This window comes from Euleptes europaea, chromosome 7 (genome assembly GCF_029931775.1).
Source record: "Euleptes europaea isolate rEulEur1 chromosome 7, rEulEur1.hap1, whole genome shotgun sequence".
Lineage (NCBI taxonomy): Eukaryota > Metazoa > Chordata > Lepidosauria > Squamata > Sphaerodactylidae > Euleptes > Euleptes europaea.
In genome coordinates, this window is record NC_079318.1 from 12,031,990 (window position 1) to 12,047,014 (window position 15,025).

Genomic DNA, 15,025 nt, shown 5'->3' on the forward strand with positions numbered 1-15,025 from the left:
CTGTTTTAATATCATCCCCTGTTCACTGTTGCAAATGTTTGCAGTATTTAGGAATGCTGGGAACCATGCTTGCCAATTACCTCAACACATGCTTACAGCAGTGTCTTCGGTCTGATGAAGTCCCTACTGCATTTACAGATCTCTCTATGACCATCCCTTACCTTCAATGTGTAGGAAGGCTCTAAGGATCTGAAGCAAATCAATTTAGGGTTTCTGAGCCTGACACTGAATTGGGGGGGGGGATACTAAACCAAGAGTCTGAACCTTCTCTTTTCAGGCCCAACCATATTAGTAACTTTAGGTTTTGGACTTTTTCTGAGATGTAAACAGTCATGTAAGCAAAAAAATAAAAAATCTGTGACCTTGCTGAGATGTCCTTTAATTGCTGACATGGTTGAAAGCATTTCACTGACTTCTTCTTGAGGAATTTCCTTAGTAACAAGTTGTGCTGTTCTTGTAACCATCTTGTACTGAGCTTCCATAACAGGCACTTTTTGTTTAATATCCTGCAATAAATATGCATATCTGTGTTATTTTTTTCATGAGAGCTTGCTCTCATGCTAGCTTTATCCAACAACTAAAAAAGCTGTTTTTTCAGTCAAATCAGTAAACATGATTTCATATTATATTAATTATATATGCATTTAAATTCTGCACAACGATTTTAAAGCAACTTTTTTGTGAGGATTTCTCCTCGGAAAATCCATTCCTCCTTGGAAAATCCATTGCCATTGCTTCAAAACTCTTAGAAAAGAATAACAGGAAGTAAATCATTCAAATTGCCTGCTGTAACAATTTTAAAGCCTTAGATTATTTTTTAAAACACTGACAATTGTTTTATCATTAATTTTTCCATCAGCTGAATCTGGTTCACCAACTGTCTCCTTTCTTAGACTCAGCCAATTTGGCCATACACCCATGCTATCATATCATTGTGGTTGAATTACTGTTATACACTCTACACTGGGCTGTCCTTGAAGACAACCCAGAAACTGTAGCTGGTTAGAATGAAGTGTCCCAATATTGTCAGGGGCTACCTGGTGGAAACATTTGATACCCATTTTGAAACAGCTTCACTGGTCGCCAGTTCATACCAAGTTCAATTCAAGGTGCTGGTTATGACCTTTAAAGCCCCTCTCATTCTGAGTCCCACATATCGAAACAACTGCTTCCTCCCATATGTTCCCATGTGCCAATTGAGGTCTTCAGGATACCACCTATGGGCTGTTCCCCCACTTAGGGTGACCCACCTGGCATCTACCATAGCCTGGGCCTTTCCCATCATGTCTCCCTCGCTGTGGAATGGGTTCCCTGAAGGGTTGAGGGAAGCCCCCTCACTGGATATCTTCAGAAGATGCTGTAAGCCTTGCCTGTTTGCCAGGGCTTTGGATGAGGTATGAACAGAAGGCGTGTGTGTGTGTGTGTGAGAGAGAGAGAGAGGGGGGGGAGTTCAGGGTTTTTTTTATTCTGTTTGGTTTTCATTTGTAATGCATTTTAAATAAATAAATACTGAAAGACACCTATGTGCCATATCTGCACTAGCTACTTCCAAATTATATAGTGGATTCAGTAGCCAGATCCTAGATTGGCAATGGAATCAGCTAGGCAATGGATGCTGCTTAGCCTGGATTGTCCTGCTATTCCCCAGGAGAAGGTGTAAACTCAGGATCTGGCTTCAAGAAGGATTGAGAGAGGCAGTGCGCTACAAATGCACAGCTAATTTCATGCTTTCAACATCCAGTTTGTAGCTTAGGAAGGGATGCGTGACACCTGTTTACTTAGTTCACATTAAGAGCTTGTGGTTGGTATACATGCAATGGGAAACAAGAAAAGTTTAAACACCCCTCCAGTATGTGATGTGGCATACCACTTAGAGCAGACTATGATCAAGAACAGGCCACCCAGCCCCCTAGAGAATCACTTTTCAAACTTTTGAAACACAAGGATCCCTATTTTGATTTAAAATTTTACAGACCCTCTTACTTCCTCACTGGCATACGCCACATACTAGACAGCCACTTTTCAAAATGCATGTCACAAGCCAGATATGCACCACAGAGGTTTCCATCCTCTCATGTGCTCAAAATATTACAGGGAGAAACTTACCAGCTACACTGTAGAAGACAGTTTAAGAAATATGTTTTAATTCTCTGTACATGGCCTACAAAGGCGGGTCTCATAGGGCAGTTCTTTCTATAGGGCCACAGTTCTAAGGGCCCTAACCCATTGACTGAAAGAGACTTTCCACCAAAAAAATGAAAATTGCCATTATCTATTGTTGTGTGTGAATGCATAGTGGTCTTGTGGTCTATCTAGTTCATCAGAATCAACTATTATGACTGTATCAGGCATCAGGTCTATACATCCTTGGTATTATTCAATACATTGCACAGGGCAGAGCTACTGGATCCCAACAACCAATCAGTGTGTTTCTAATGCTCTTAAGTGATCTGGAAGCTAGGTACCAATAGGTGGAAGGAGTTCATAGTGGGGCAAGAAGGTGAAACCCATTCTGTCCCCTTCCCTAGGGTGGAGAATCCTTGCACCCTTTTCTAGAAAACTGAGAGGGCTCCATTTTCCTATTAGCCATATAGCACCCTCTATATTTATAAGGACTCATGGACCTCCTGGAGTACCCTCACCCTGGATCCATGAGAAATGTTGCCCTAGGGAAGAGCCCAAGCATACCAGCTCTATCAGAAGGAAGTCATTGTGTACTTCTATTAATTTCCAACATCCTTTAAAATAATGTTTCTAATGAAGGAAAAGAAACTTGCCTCCATCTCTTGGACAAACATTTTCACATTTAAAAAGGACACTTTTAAAGGTACAGAGAGTTTCCTATTTGCTTCATCAGTGAAAGTAGACAAGACAGCAACACCATCCAAATATTCTTTCTTCATTCTGTCTAGTTCATCTGCCCGAGCATACTGAAAAAGGAAGAAAAAGTCAACGAAAACTAAAAGCCAACTTCTGACTGTTCAAGAATAAGTATTTACATTTCATTATAGTTTCTTAGGGGAGGGAAGGCAGCATAGTATAGCCTGATCTCGTCAGTTCTCAGAAGCTAAGAAGGGTCAGTACTTGTTGGAAAGGAAACCACTAAGGAAGACTGCAGAGGAAGGCAGTGGCTAACTCCCTCTGCTTCTCACTTGCCCTGAAAGATCCTTGCTGGAGTCACCATGAGTCGGCTGCGACTTGATGGTACTTTACACACAGATGGTTTCTCAGTACATTCTTAAGGCAGTGTTCTTCAAGGCATCAGATGGAACCCCAGTTAGGTTATTACACTCACCTGCTGGGTCACAATCCCCTACTGAGTCATCCTTTTTGCTGTTTTTTTGGAAGGATCACGTATAGAGAACAAGGATGCCACTCTTTATGTCAAAAAAGCCACAATATGGCAAGACACATTCACTAAGCAGTGGAAAGGATTTCTTTTTAGCACAGGCCAGTTGAGAGCTTTCCTTTGTCTTTTCTTCCTCACCTAGCAAAGTCTGGCCACTCCACCACCACCCAACAGGACCTTCAATGCTCTGTGCATTAGTGCACAGCCCCCTCTCCCTAAGAAGATGACCTGAGGGTAGGGCTCTGCACTGCAAACAAAGGAAGGAGTATTTGAAGGCTGACAGTGTGGAGGTGGTCAGGCTAAGAGGAGGAGAGACAGAGAAGGCAAGTAAGAGGTTTTGTGGGAAAAGGAGGTATCTCTGAACCTGCCTGTTAACTATAATTTACCTGCTCAGCTTGTTCTTGCTAGACCCAGATCTCCTAGTCCACCAACCGCCACCCTGGCTTTGAAACTGGTGAGGTAATAATCCTGGCTGCTTGTCTTCCTGGTATGTGACTTGATGTCACTTGGTTGCTATGTTACATTATTTTCTCCTGTCATGTGCTTGCAGCTCAGTGGTTTCCATGATATCAGAGGTGGGTCCCAGGTCTGGAAAGCTTGAGGATCACTTGCCTTATGGGTTATATTTTGGAATATTTACACTGATATTATGATAAGTAAAAATATCCATCTTAATTGGATTAAGGATGCGTTAATTTTAAATGCCTGCTTCATATCAACGATTAATAATTGTAGAAGAAAACCACTAAGGACATACTTGCTTAACTTGCATAAATAATTCTCTCCACCGTCCATTGAGCAGTAGCAGCTGTTGTTTTAAATCTCTTGAAATGGTTTCATCACAAGTTTCAATCAGAAAATTGCCAGCATCATTCATAGCAGTGTGCTGCTGTATCCAGTGTGGTAAATGCCGGAAGAAATCCTAGGAAGAAAACATCCAGCATTGATGAAGATGTTATTATCATGTCACACCATATGATGAAAATGTTGCTAGTTCCCACACACTGTTCCCCCGATTATAATCCGAAGAGGGGAAGCAGTTTTAAAATCTGGGCTGCAATACTCAGTTTATGCTCTACACTCTCTGGGAAGTATGGGACATATTTCTAAGGGGAAAGTCTCATTAATGATCAGTTTTACTTTAGATGAGCTAATTTGACTGCAGATATGGAGACTGAAGGCACTGACCTTCAGCACGTTTTATTTTCAGTTTGGCTTTCCATAAAAGAGTCACAAACAGAGCTTGTTCACTGCCCTGGCAACAGGAGCGCCGTACTCGGCAAGCAGAGCTGTTCTTCCAAACACTGCTGCTGCCTTTTTTTCATTGCTTACTGGGAGCTTCCTGTGTTAAGGACTCCTTTATAGTTATGACTAAAATTGAAGCCAAAAGCCTCAGCAATACCAAGAGTTCCCAAGTGGTATAAATACCCCTGTAATCTGAATCCTTCGAGTGTATACTGACAAAATCCCCTTATAACTGCTGGTCACATAAGTTATTGAACCATGAAAAGAAACTTGCATAAATAAATACTATTATAGGAATTTCCCACCCAGAAGATTTTATGTTCAATGCAAACTAGATGCATCTGCTACAGGATACTTCCATCTTTGAGGAAGTCATATAAAATCTGCAACAGAAGCTTCTAGGATGAGAAATGGAAGCATCTAATAAAGGAACCAGCTTTCCCCCAAAAAATGTCTACACACCCTTTAATTTAATTGAGAACAAAACAACAACATTTTCAAATGAAATTGCCATTTTCCTCTAGTTCAGTGTAGTACATTGTTTAAAATATATCTTTTTTTAAGGAGTTGGTAGATGGCAATTGGGGTGAGGGGAATAAGAACTGAAGAGGATTTTTTTCTTCCTATTGTAAAGGGTTGTGGGTTTACCATTTCTATTTCAAAATCCTACCTTGTCTTTCCCTGGAAGAAACTAATCATCATTTATTAAGTATATGGGGAGACTAAGTTTTATTATTCAGTGGTGTGTGGGGAGGCTACTATTAATAGCTAGAGCATTCTTCATTAGATGCATGAAGTGAATCCTGAACAAGCAGATATAACTTCTCAAATGGACAGAGGGGGAAAACAGTGAAGTTTAAGTTTAATATTTTTATGCAAATCTCGTAAGTTGTACTTGTTTCAGTTTAAGCCCTGGGTAACATAATTACATTTATTGTTAAATCGCAGTTCAGCAATGAATTTTCCTGAACACATGAAGCTGCCTTATACTGAATGAGACCATCAGTCCAGCAAAGTAAGTACTTTCTGTTCAGACTGGCAACAGCTCTTCAGGGTCTCAGGCAGAGGTCTTTCACATTACCTCCTGCCAATGTTTTTAACTGGAAATTCTGGGGACTGAACCTGGGACCTTCTGCATACCAAGCAGGTGCTCTACCACTGAGCCATGGCACTTCTGTTAGCTTCTGAGGTGCCACAAAACTCCTTTTTCTCAGGAAGGACAGTAATTGTCATTTGGGGTGTACACTTGTTTCAGAAAGAATCACACTATGAAAGGAATCCTCCTCCTTCAGGGTGACATCAGAAGGATCCCTAAATGAAGTTCCTCTAAATCACTCCAAAGCAAAGCAAAGCCATCCCAAGCACTATGAGCAAGTTTGGGTCACTGATTTCTGTATTTGACTCACAATTCTTTTCTCCTTTGTCTTACTGCCTGGAGTTTTTTCTTACATACAATGAAGGTGGTTTTCAAGCTCTTAGGAGGACATCAAGCAAGGGGAAATATGTAATTAATCTAAGATGGTCTTCTCAAAAGGATATTCTTCAATGGGCTTACTCCCAGGAAAATTTCTTTAATCCTGCAGCTAACCTCTGCGCTTTCGGTTAGGCACATAAATTGTTCAGATACTTTCTAATCAGATTTTAGGGTTAGTTATGGGATTGAAACAGCCTTGGTTACCCTGGTAGATAATCTGCACCAGATAATGGATGGGGAAATGTGACCCTGTTAATTCTCCCAGACCTCTTGGTGGCTTTTGATGCCATTTCTCATAGTATCCTTCTGGACTACCTCTTGCAATTAGGTTTGAGAGGATCATTTTTGTGGTTGTTTCTATCCTACCTGGAATGAGGGTTTCAGAGTGTGGTGTTGGGGGACTACTGCTGGCCTGTGGGGTCCCAATAAGGTTATGTCCCCCCCCCCAACACTTACATGAAGCCTCTGGTAGAGGTAATCAGCTCTGTCTCATGCTGTCAGTGTATCCCAAAGAGGTTGTAGCAAATGTGAACTAGTGCCTGGAGGCAGTTTTGGGATGGATGAGGGCTAATAAACTGAAATGGAATCCTGACAAAATGGAGGTGCTACAGGGGGCCAGAAGGATTAACCTGGGAACTGAGGTGCTTCCTGTTGTGGAATGGGTTACACTCTCCCTAATGGAGCAGGTTTGCAGCTTGGGGGTGCTGCTGAACCAGGGCCTCCTGTTGGATAAAAACACAGTGGCCAGGAGTACCTTTCACAAGCTTTGGCTGATGAGCCTGCTGCAGCTTTCGAGGCCAAAGAAGATTTTGCCACTGTGGTGCATGTCCTGACAACATCTATATTAGACTATTGTAATGTGCTGTATGTTGGGGCTGTCCTTGAAGAGTGTCTAGGAGTGTCTAGGAGAACTGGTGTCGAATGCTATGGCCAAAATGTTAACAGTCACAGAGGCCGCCACCTACACTGTCGCCCAATTTGTTTCCAAGTCCAATTCATGGTACTGGCATTGTCATTTAAATACCTATATGGCTTGGGACCAGCGTACTTTAAGGACCACCTACTCCCAAATGAACCTACTAAACCACTACAGTAATCTGTTTTGGGGGGCTCCATCATCTGAGACCAGGTAGGTGACAACCCAAGCAAGGTTCTTCTCAGCTAAGGTTCCCCCACCCCCAAGAAGAGTCATCTGTCCAGATTTATCATTGGCTTTTTCCAGCTGGTAAAGACTTCTCTAGTTTTTTAGGTTTTTCTCACTGTCTCTCCTTTCTATTTATAGTTTTCTTTAATAGTTGTTTTAATTGTTTTAATATATTAATTTTAAATCTGGATATTAATGTTTTCCATTGTTTGCCACCTCGGAGGTCCTAAGTTGCGTGGAAAGGCAGCATAAGAAAGCTTTAAATAAACACATGAATAAATACATAACAGCTGAGTGCATGGTGTTAACTGGTACTTTTTTGCTTTCTCTTCCAAACAAAATGATCTGCTTGTATGTTCAACCACTGTAGGAATTACCATGAACACACTGAACCCATCTACCGTGATGCAATTACCACCTTGTGACTATCATGTCTATACATGGAAAAAGTTTATGTACATGGGCTCCCTCCCCACAACCGAAAACTCTGCTTTTCAAATGTTCCTAATCATGTGGAGGCAGCTTATGCAGGTAAGCTACCTCCATGCATGGAGGCTTTGCTCGTGAAGTTGGGTGGGGGGGGCAGCACACATGTCCCCATTCCTTATCTACATCTATTGTTTGATCATCTGCAGAGGGCTAGTGTGATTCTTGAGAGGTAACTATGGAAGTGTGAAAACATAGTCTTGTGCACTAGGCCTCTGATCACTGTGACTCAGTCTATCCTACATGACAAAAGGAGTGGTAATGTTTCTTAATATACACAGATATCCCCCAATTGCTCTTAATGCCTTTGGCCAAGTGAAAGATTTGTATGATATTATGTGTGCTTTTTGAAAGCTTTTACACGATCCATTTACCGTCAAATAGAAACCCCCCCCCACTCTACTGACGAGAACACCTTGGATACAACCCATTGTTTATGTCTTTTCCAGCATGACGGGCGGAGGATAGGTCTATCAGAGGCTACTAGCCATGGTGAACCTCCACATTCAGAGGAACGTTCTGAATCCCAGTGTCAGGGGAAGGCCTTGGTTTCTAGACCCTATTGTTGGGCGTCCAGAGAAACTGGTTGGCCAATGGGTGATACTGGATGCTAGACTAGGTGAAGCACTGGTCTGATCCAGCAGGGCTCTTCTTATGTTCTTATGACTATGAGATTCTTTCAAATTTGACAAATTTTTATATATAAGCTATTGTTCGATGACTAGGCCCTTATATGTAGTAATTTTAGAGTCGTGTTTTATTTAAATGGTATGATGTACATTTAAAGAGTGGATTATAAATGTAAAAATAAATATTCGACTACAGCTAAAACACAGATCAGATCAGACATTATTACTAAAGGTAACTGGAAAATGCAAAAATAATAACAAAAATTAAATTGTAAATATATTTCTAAATTTGTTCAGAATTTTCAGTTTCTAATTTGATTTTTAGTTTTGATGTTGGTCAACATTTCTTGAACTCTAACCTTTAGACAGAGTACTCAAATATAATTGTACTACAATAATAATTTCAAACCTTGTCCATCAATTATACAATTATAATCTTTTGTTCTGTTCCAGCAGATCTTATATGGATAAAAAAGCATGGAAATAACTGTGTGCATACTGAATCCTCACTGATATCAGGAACTACATGATATCTGCCATTGTTGAACTGGGATTGCACACAATGTTCAACAGACAACCAGAGCAATCAGTTTTGAAAATCAAATTACCTATTTTATTCATCTATTTTATTTACAAGATTTGTATATTGCCTTTCTGGCTAATCAAGGCCACCAAGGAAACTTGGTAGTGGCAGTGAAAGGAATGAAACAAGCTTCTGCTTTTCCACTGCAAAAGAAGATCAATGTCACTAAAGCTAATACAGTTGACCACTTACTAAGTGGGCAGATGCACCCAGATCCTCATCTGCCTGTTACTGGTGTGCATCATATGGAGCTACCTTACACTGAGTCAGACTACTGATGCATCAAGGTCAGTGTTGTCTACCCTGAATAGCAGCAGATCTCCACGGTTTCAAGCAGAGTTCTTTCATGTCACCTGCTACTTAAGTTTCTAACTTGAGGTGCTGGGGTTGAACCAGGGACCCTCTGTATGCAAAACAGATGCCGTACCACTGAGTCATAGTTCTGCCCAATCTTTGTTGAACAACAATGGCGAATGGCTGCTGTACGATTATGCAAAAGCACACTCCTTACCTTTTTGGCATGTTCAGGTTGATTCAGCATTTTTTCAGCATCCTCTAGCCAGGCCTGCAGACTGGCCACTGTGCTGCTATAGCGGTCCCAGTTGGCGATGACTTCCTGTAACATGCTCCTCACACTTCTCACCTCTACTGACAAATGCCTCCACTGTGTGGTTGTGTCATTCATGAACCGCACCACAGCCTCGATTTCTTCCACTGAAATACAATACTGGGAATTAATATAAACCTTGAAACAACAGAAATGAATATTCCAAGATGACGACGACGGCAATGAATATAATAATAGTAACAGAAGAAGAAGAAGAATTTTCTCAGCAATCCTTAGAATGACTCTGAAGGAAAAGCCAGTAATATTATCCCCATATATTAAATGTGGGACTGAGGTTGGGAGACACTGGCTTGCCTCAAGGTCTTGTTTAACTTCTTATAGAAAAATACATCCAGGGACATCCTCCCACTACAATGCAGCTTAAAGGTAAGAAATTTAGCACACTATAGAATCATTCATTCTGTTTAACTAATTAACTATGGTTAGTGTGATCGTCTAAAAACAGGGTATATCACTAGATCTCTACCACCCCTTTTTAACATCTCTATTTATTTTAATTACTAGCTGGGAGGACTTACTGCCTGTAGGCCCTACAGGGCATATACTGCTGAAGAGCGCCATCCAATGCACTTATGCATTTTTATTCTGATCTTAGTGACCTGTTGATTTTGAGACTGGATTTTATTGTTATATGTTTTCATGAATTGTAATAATTTAATATGTTCTGTTTTATTGTAAGCCAGGGAGAGCGGGATATAAGAATGATGAATGAATAATTAAATAAATATAGTTACCATATATACTCGGGTATAAGCCGACCCGTGTATAAGCCGAGGTGCCTAATTTCACCCCCAAAATTGGGAAAAATTAGGCACCCATGTATAAGCCGAGGGGGAAACACACCCCCTCCTCCCCCCCTCAGGCTTACCTGACCGGGCTCCAGGCATGCAGGCAGGCGGTGGCGGCGGCGGCCCCCTCCCTGTGCGCAGGAGGTCCCGCAGGGTCAGCTGGCAAGCGGGAGGACTGGCCCAGGTGAGGTGGGGGGTGGGGGGGAGAAACCTCCGCTGCCCAGCAGAAGGCAGGGGTGGGGTGGGGGGTGAAGAAACCGCCGCCGCCGCGCATAAGGTGCGATCGCACAGAAGGCACGACGATTGCACAAAAGGCGCGATCGTGCAAAAGGCGTGATCGGGTGTGGGGGGGAAGAAACCGCCACCGCCGCGCAGAAGGCGTGATCGGGGGGGAAGAAGCCGCCACCGTCGCCGAGCAGAAGGCGCGATCGGGTGGGGTGGGGAGGAGAAGGTGGGACAGCCCGCCCATCAGCTGGCCGGCGGGAGCACGCTGGGAGAAGGCCCGGCAGGCGAATTACCGTATTGACCCGAGTATAAGCCGAGGTGAGTTTTTTAAGCCAAAAATCATAGCTAAAAAACTCAGCTTATACTCGAGTATATACGGTAGTTGGTAATCTGGCAAGCCAGAATATGAAACCATTATTTGAACTGGTTGTATTTCCATGGCATTATCTACTCTTTTTCACGATCCCACATCTATTCAAAGCAAAGATATGCCTGGGCTTGTGCGGAAAGTAGAATCCCTTGCAGGAATAAATTGGAAGTGATGAACTTTTGCAGCTCCCATGCCAAGAACAGCCTGATGCACAGAGACAATTTAAATTATGTCCAGATTAAAATGTTTGTGCATGTAAGTCTTGCTGTCCAATCAATGTCACAAGAAGAACACTTTGTGATCGAACTGAAGATCTATCATTGTTACCACAAGCATCCAAGAAGCCCAGAGCAGCTCCCCTATTTTTGCTCCCCTACTACTGGTTTTTAGTGTCATACTGCCTCTGAACTTGGAAACTCCATTTAGCCATCTTGACTAAAGACCACTGACAGATGTATCAATGAAATGATCTAATCACTATTTAAAACCATTTAAGCTGGTAGCTATCGACATAACTTCTGGCAGTGAATTCCATAAACTGTGAATTGGACTGATGACACAATTTCTTTTGCTTATCCTCAATCTGTTAAGCAATTTCACTGTGTCACCTCACACACTGTAACATTTCCTTATAATAAAGTTTCTCTAGCTTCTTGGAGTGTTCCAAGTTCTACAGTACTTGATTTGAGATAATCTAGAATCATCCACCATACTCCAAAGGCAATTTTACCACAAACTTATATGAAACCATTACTTTACTGGCCATTCTTTTTTCAACCCCTTCCAGTGTCCTAGATTGGCCTCTGTTTAAAAAAAATAATCTTTTATGATAATTATTCTAATTTATTCTCAGGCAGTTCTTAAAATAAAATTCTGTGCATGTCATTTTTGGTTGCATGATAAATGTAAATAGGAACATTTATGACAATACAACATCCAGCGCAGAAATATTGCACCTACATCAATTACCAATATTTTAAGTTCAGGAAATGCTACAGGTATATGAAATCAGCACCGATGCACATAGTGAAGAACTAGCTTAAATCGAAACACATTAACTAGGCTGCATTTAGGTTGTCAAACAATTACCCAGTTTTGATCCCTTTTCTTCCATATGTTTCAATGGAATAAGGAGAACACATGGCAAAAAACATAGATTGCCTACAACCTCAGCAACAGTATCGGACTAAAATGTATTCATCTTGCAGCCCAGGTCCCCTGAACTCACACACATGGACTCTAATATTGTCATCTTCCAAATTGCTTAGCAACATATACATTTCCGCTGGACTGAACAATAAAAATGGAATTGTAACTAGCACTTTGTAGTGGTGCCAGTGTTAAAACAAATACATCACTACTTACATGAGCCATTAGTTTTGGCATACATCTCTGCTGCTTTTTTCAGGATTTGATATGTAACTTCATATTGCTCAAAAAATTTGTTATTTTCAATAACAGACTGAAAATAAAATAAGACATTTCAAGGCATTAACAAAGTTTATGGGGAAATAATAAAATTCTATACAACCACGTATATTGATGAATTTTGTGCAATAACATTAGTACACCTCTACATACACTAATAAATATATATGTGAAAATGTCATTGAATATTAACAAGCTTCACACCATCCTCACGAAGTGCCTTTTTTAACCAGAAAATGAAAATGAAGTTCAAAGAGTGCGCTGTAAACTTTTCAAGATTTTTACAAAGTGCTTGGCTGGTGACATCTTTTAGTTACTAAAAATAATGCCATAGTTAGAGATGGGATCTCTTTTTACAAGGGCAAAATCCAGCAAAACGTAAGCACAGGGAGAAGGTTTTTAAAATGCATTTGATATTAATGGGACTTATCTTTATTTGGACAATGCCTGTTGTCAGGAATGCTGACAATTGGAACAAAATTCCAGAGGTCCAAACAACTGGGCAATTGTTTGCATTTGTTCTGAGAACCCAGAAGTAATCACTACCTGGGTCACATGATGGCTCTTTTCTGTTTCTCAAGGTCTGACCCTATGATTTCTTTTAAAGTGAGTTGCATCAGCAAACACAGAAACAGTGTAACCTCATAAATAGGATGTGACATTAGTATGAGGAGCTCACTCAGGAAGAAAGGATGCAAGCGTGCATTGCAAGGTGAGCTGGTACCACTACAACAGAAATAACCACTACCATATGATTCTGAACAGAATCCTTGCATAAAGTTTTAAGCAGCACTGAAAGGTTTGAAAACAAAAATTAATGGGGAAGTTGGATTAGTCATCTACAACTATAGAAAAGCATTTTGGAAACATATTAGCTAGTTACACCAATGTAAGCCTGTCTACAGAATGGCTTTGATACAGATTATTGTGAGCAGTGTATGCAGAAGATATATTTTCTGCCTTTTCCTAGTGTCATCATTTAATTTTCTGCTCAATTTTTCAAATCACAAAAATTTGAAAAAACAGCCATGCAAAAGCCTCCTGTCATATCTTTGTGGTCAGTCATAAACTCACAGTAAACAATGTGTTCAAGATACACATAAAACACTACTTGAAATATACCTGCCCAGCTATATAATAGTGGGCGGAAAGGCGGCATGGTGTAGCCCAATCTAATCAGATCTCAGAAGCTAAGCAGGGTCAGTACTTGGAAGAGAGACCTCCAAGGAAGGCTATGCAGAGGAAGGCAATGGCAAACCACCTCTGTGTTTCACTTGCCTTGAAAGCCCCTTGCTGGGATTGCCATGAGTTGACTGTGACTTGACAGAACATTATCACACAGCTATATATTGGGTGTCTGAAAAAAGTTGACTGCTTTAATTCTATGGTCAAACCAGAAATGTCACAAAATAACACGAAAACGCTTATTTCCATTGTTATTTTTATTTGGAATTAAACAATCTACCATCATAAATATTATTTTACAATTTTGTACCGGAACATCCTAAGAGAGAAAGCCTAAATTCTTCAAGCAGAATTCAAAAGGGATATTCCTTTAAATGGCTTTCTCCCACCCCACGCCACCTGCTCCCTCTTTCCCACTGGCTGTAGCAAAGCCCGCCTCTCCCCCCCCCCCCTCACAGCAGTCAAGGGAAGAGGTGCCAGCCAGCTTTCTCTTTAGACTGAAATTTCAGAAGCAGCAGCTACTCATACATTTTCAAGTAAGCATGAGGACTAGAAACTTTCCCTTTAATATTTTCCCAGCTGAAATTTCAGAATTTTATTAAATCAACTCATATTGACACTAGAAAAATCACATTATGTCAAAAGGTCTAAAAAAGATCTGATGTTTGTAAACTTGCTGCAGTTGTCTTGTTTGTAGGCTTCCTAGAGGCACCTGGTTGGCCACTGTGTGAACAGACTGCTGGACTTGGTGGACCTTGGTCTGATCCAGCATGGATTTTCTTATGTTCTTATGTTCATACCAAGGCTAAGTAAAAAATGTATGAAAATTCCCATGCACTCATTGTGCAACTGTGAAAGACAGAATATTGTCGAAGGCTTTCACGGTCAGATTTCATCGGTTCTTGAAGGTTATCCGGGTTGTGTGACGGTGGTCTTGGTATTTTCTTTCCTGACGTTTCGCCCACAGCTGTGGCAGGCATCTTCAGAGGAGTAACACTGAAGGGTCAGTGTTACTCCTCTTAAGATGCCTGCCACAGCTGTGGGCGAAATGTCAGGAAAGAAAATACCAAGACCACCGTCACACAACCCGGTTAACCTACAAGAACCTGTGAAAGACAGACTTCTTCTCCTTTTGCTGGAATAGGTGCTAATTATATAAAAGCAATGAAAACGATCCCATCCCAAGCTGCATGTCTGATTCTTTGCTATACTAGAGGCTTACTTAAGTAGTTTCACAATATTTTCATCTTCATGCTGGTACAGAAAGTGTATGAATATCTGAGAAAGTGCTCATAGTCCTATACTGTCTTGGAAGTCAAGCTACTTGAACTCTCCATTGCTTTAATACTGCCAGCAGACTGGGATACAGGAGAGCAACATTTTAATGTAGCACTATTTTCAGTGACTGAAGGGGGAAAACCCCCCAGAGACATATTGTTCTAGGGGGAAAACATTAACCTCACATGTGTGAGCACAAATTTAAACAACCTC

At 41.1% G+C, this 15,025-nt stretch overlaps 1 protein-coding gene across 1 annotated transcript in view; it reads right to left on the reverse strand.

The window, feature by feature from the left end:
* Positions 1–15,025, reverse strand: part of SYNE1 (spectrin repeat containing nuclear envelope protein 1) — a 437,649-nt gene that overhangs the window by 309,831 nt on the left and 112,793 nt on the right. Inside the window, exons 14-18 of the mRNA XM_056853653.1 lie at positions 12,287–12,383; positions 9,422–9,624; positions 4,107–4,271; positions 2,778–2,930; positions 363–506 (exon numbers count right to left, since the gene is read on the reverse strand). Of these exons, the coding sequence (XP_056709631.1) occupies positions 363–506; positions 2,778–2,930; positions 4,107–4,271; positions 9,422–9,624; positions 12,287–12,383 (762 nt within the window). The remainder of the gene's footprint in view (positions 1–362; positions 507–2,777; positions 2,931–4,106; positions 4,272–9,421; positions 9,625–12,286; positions 12,384–15,025) is intronic.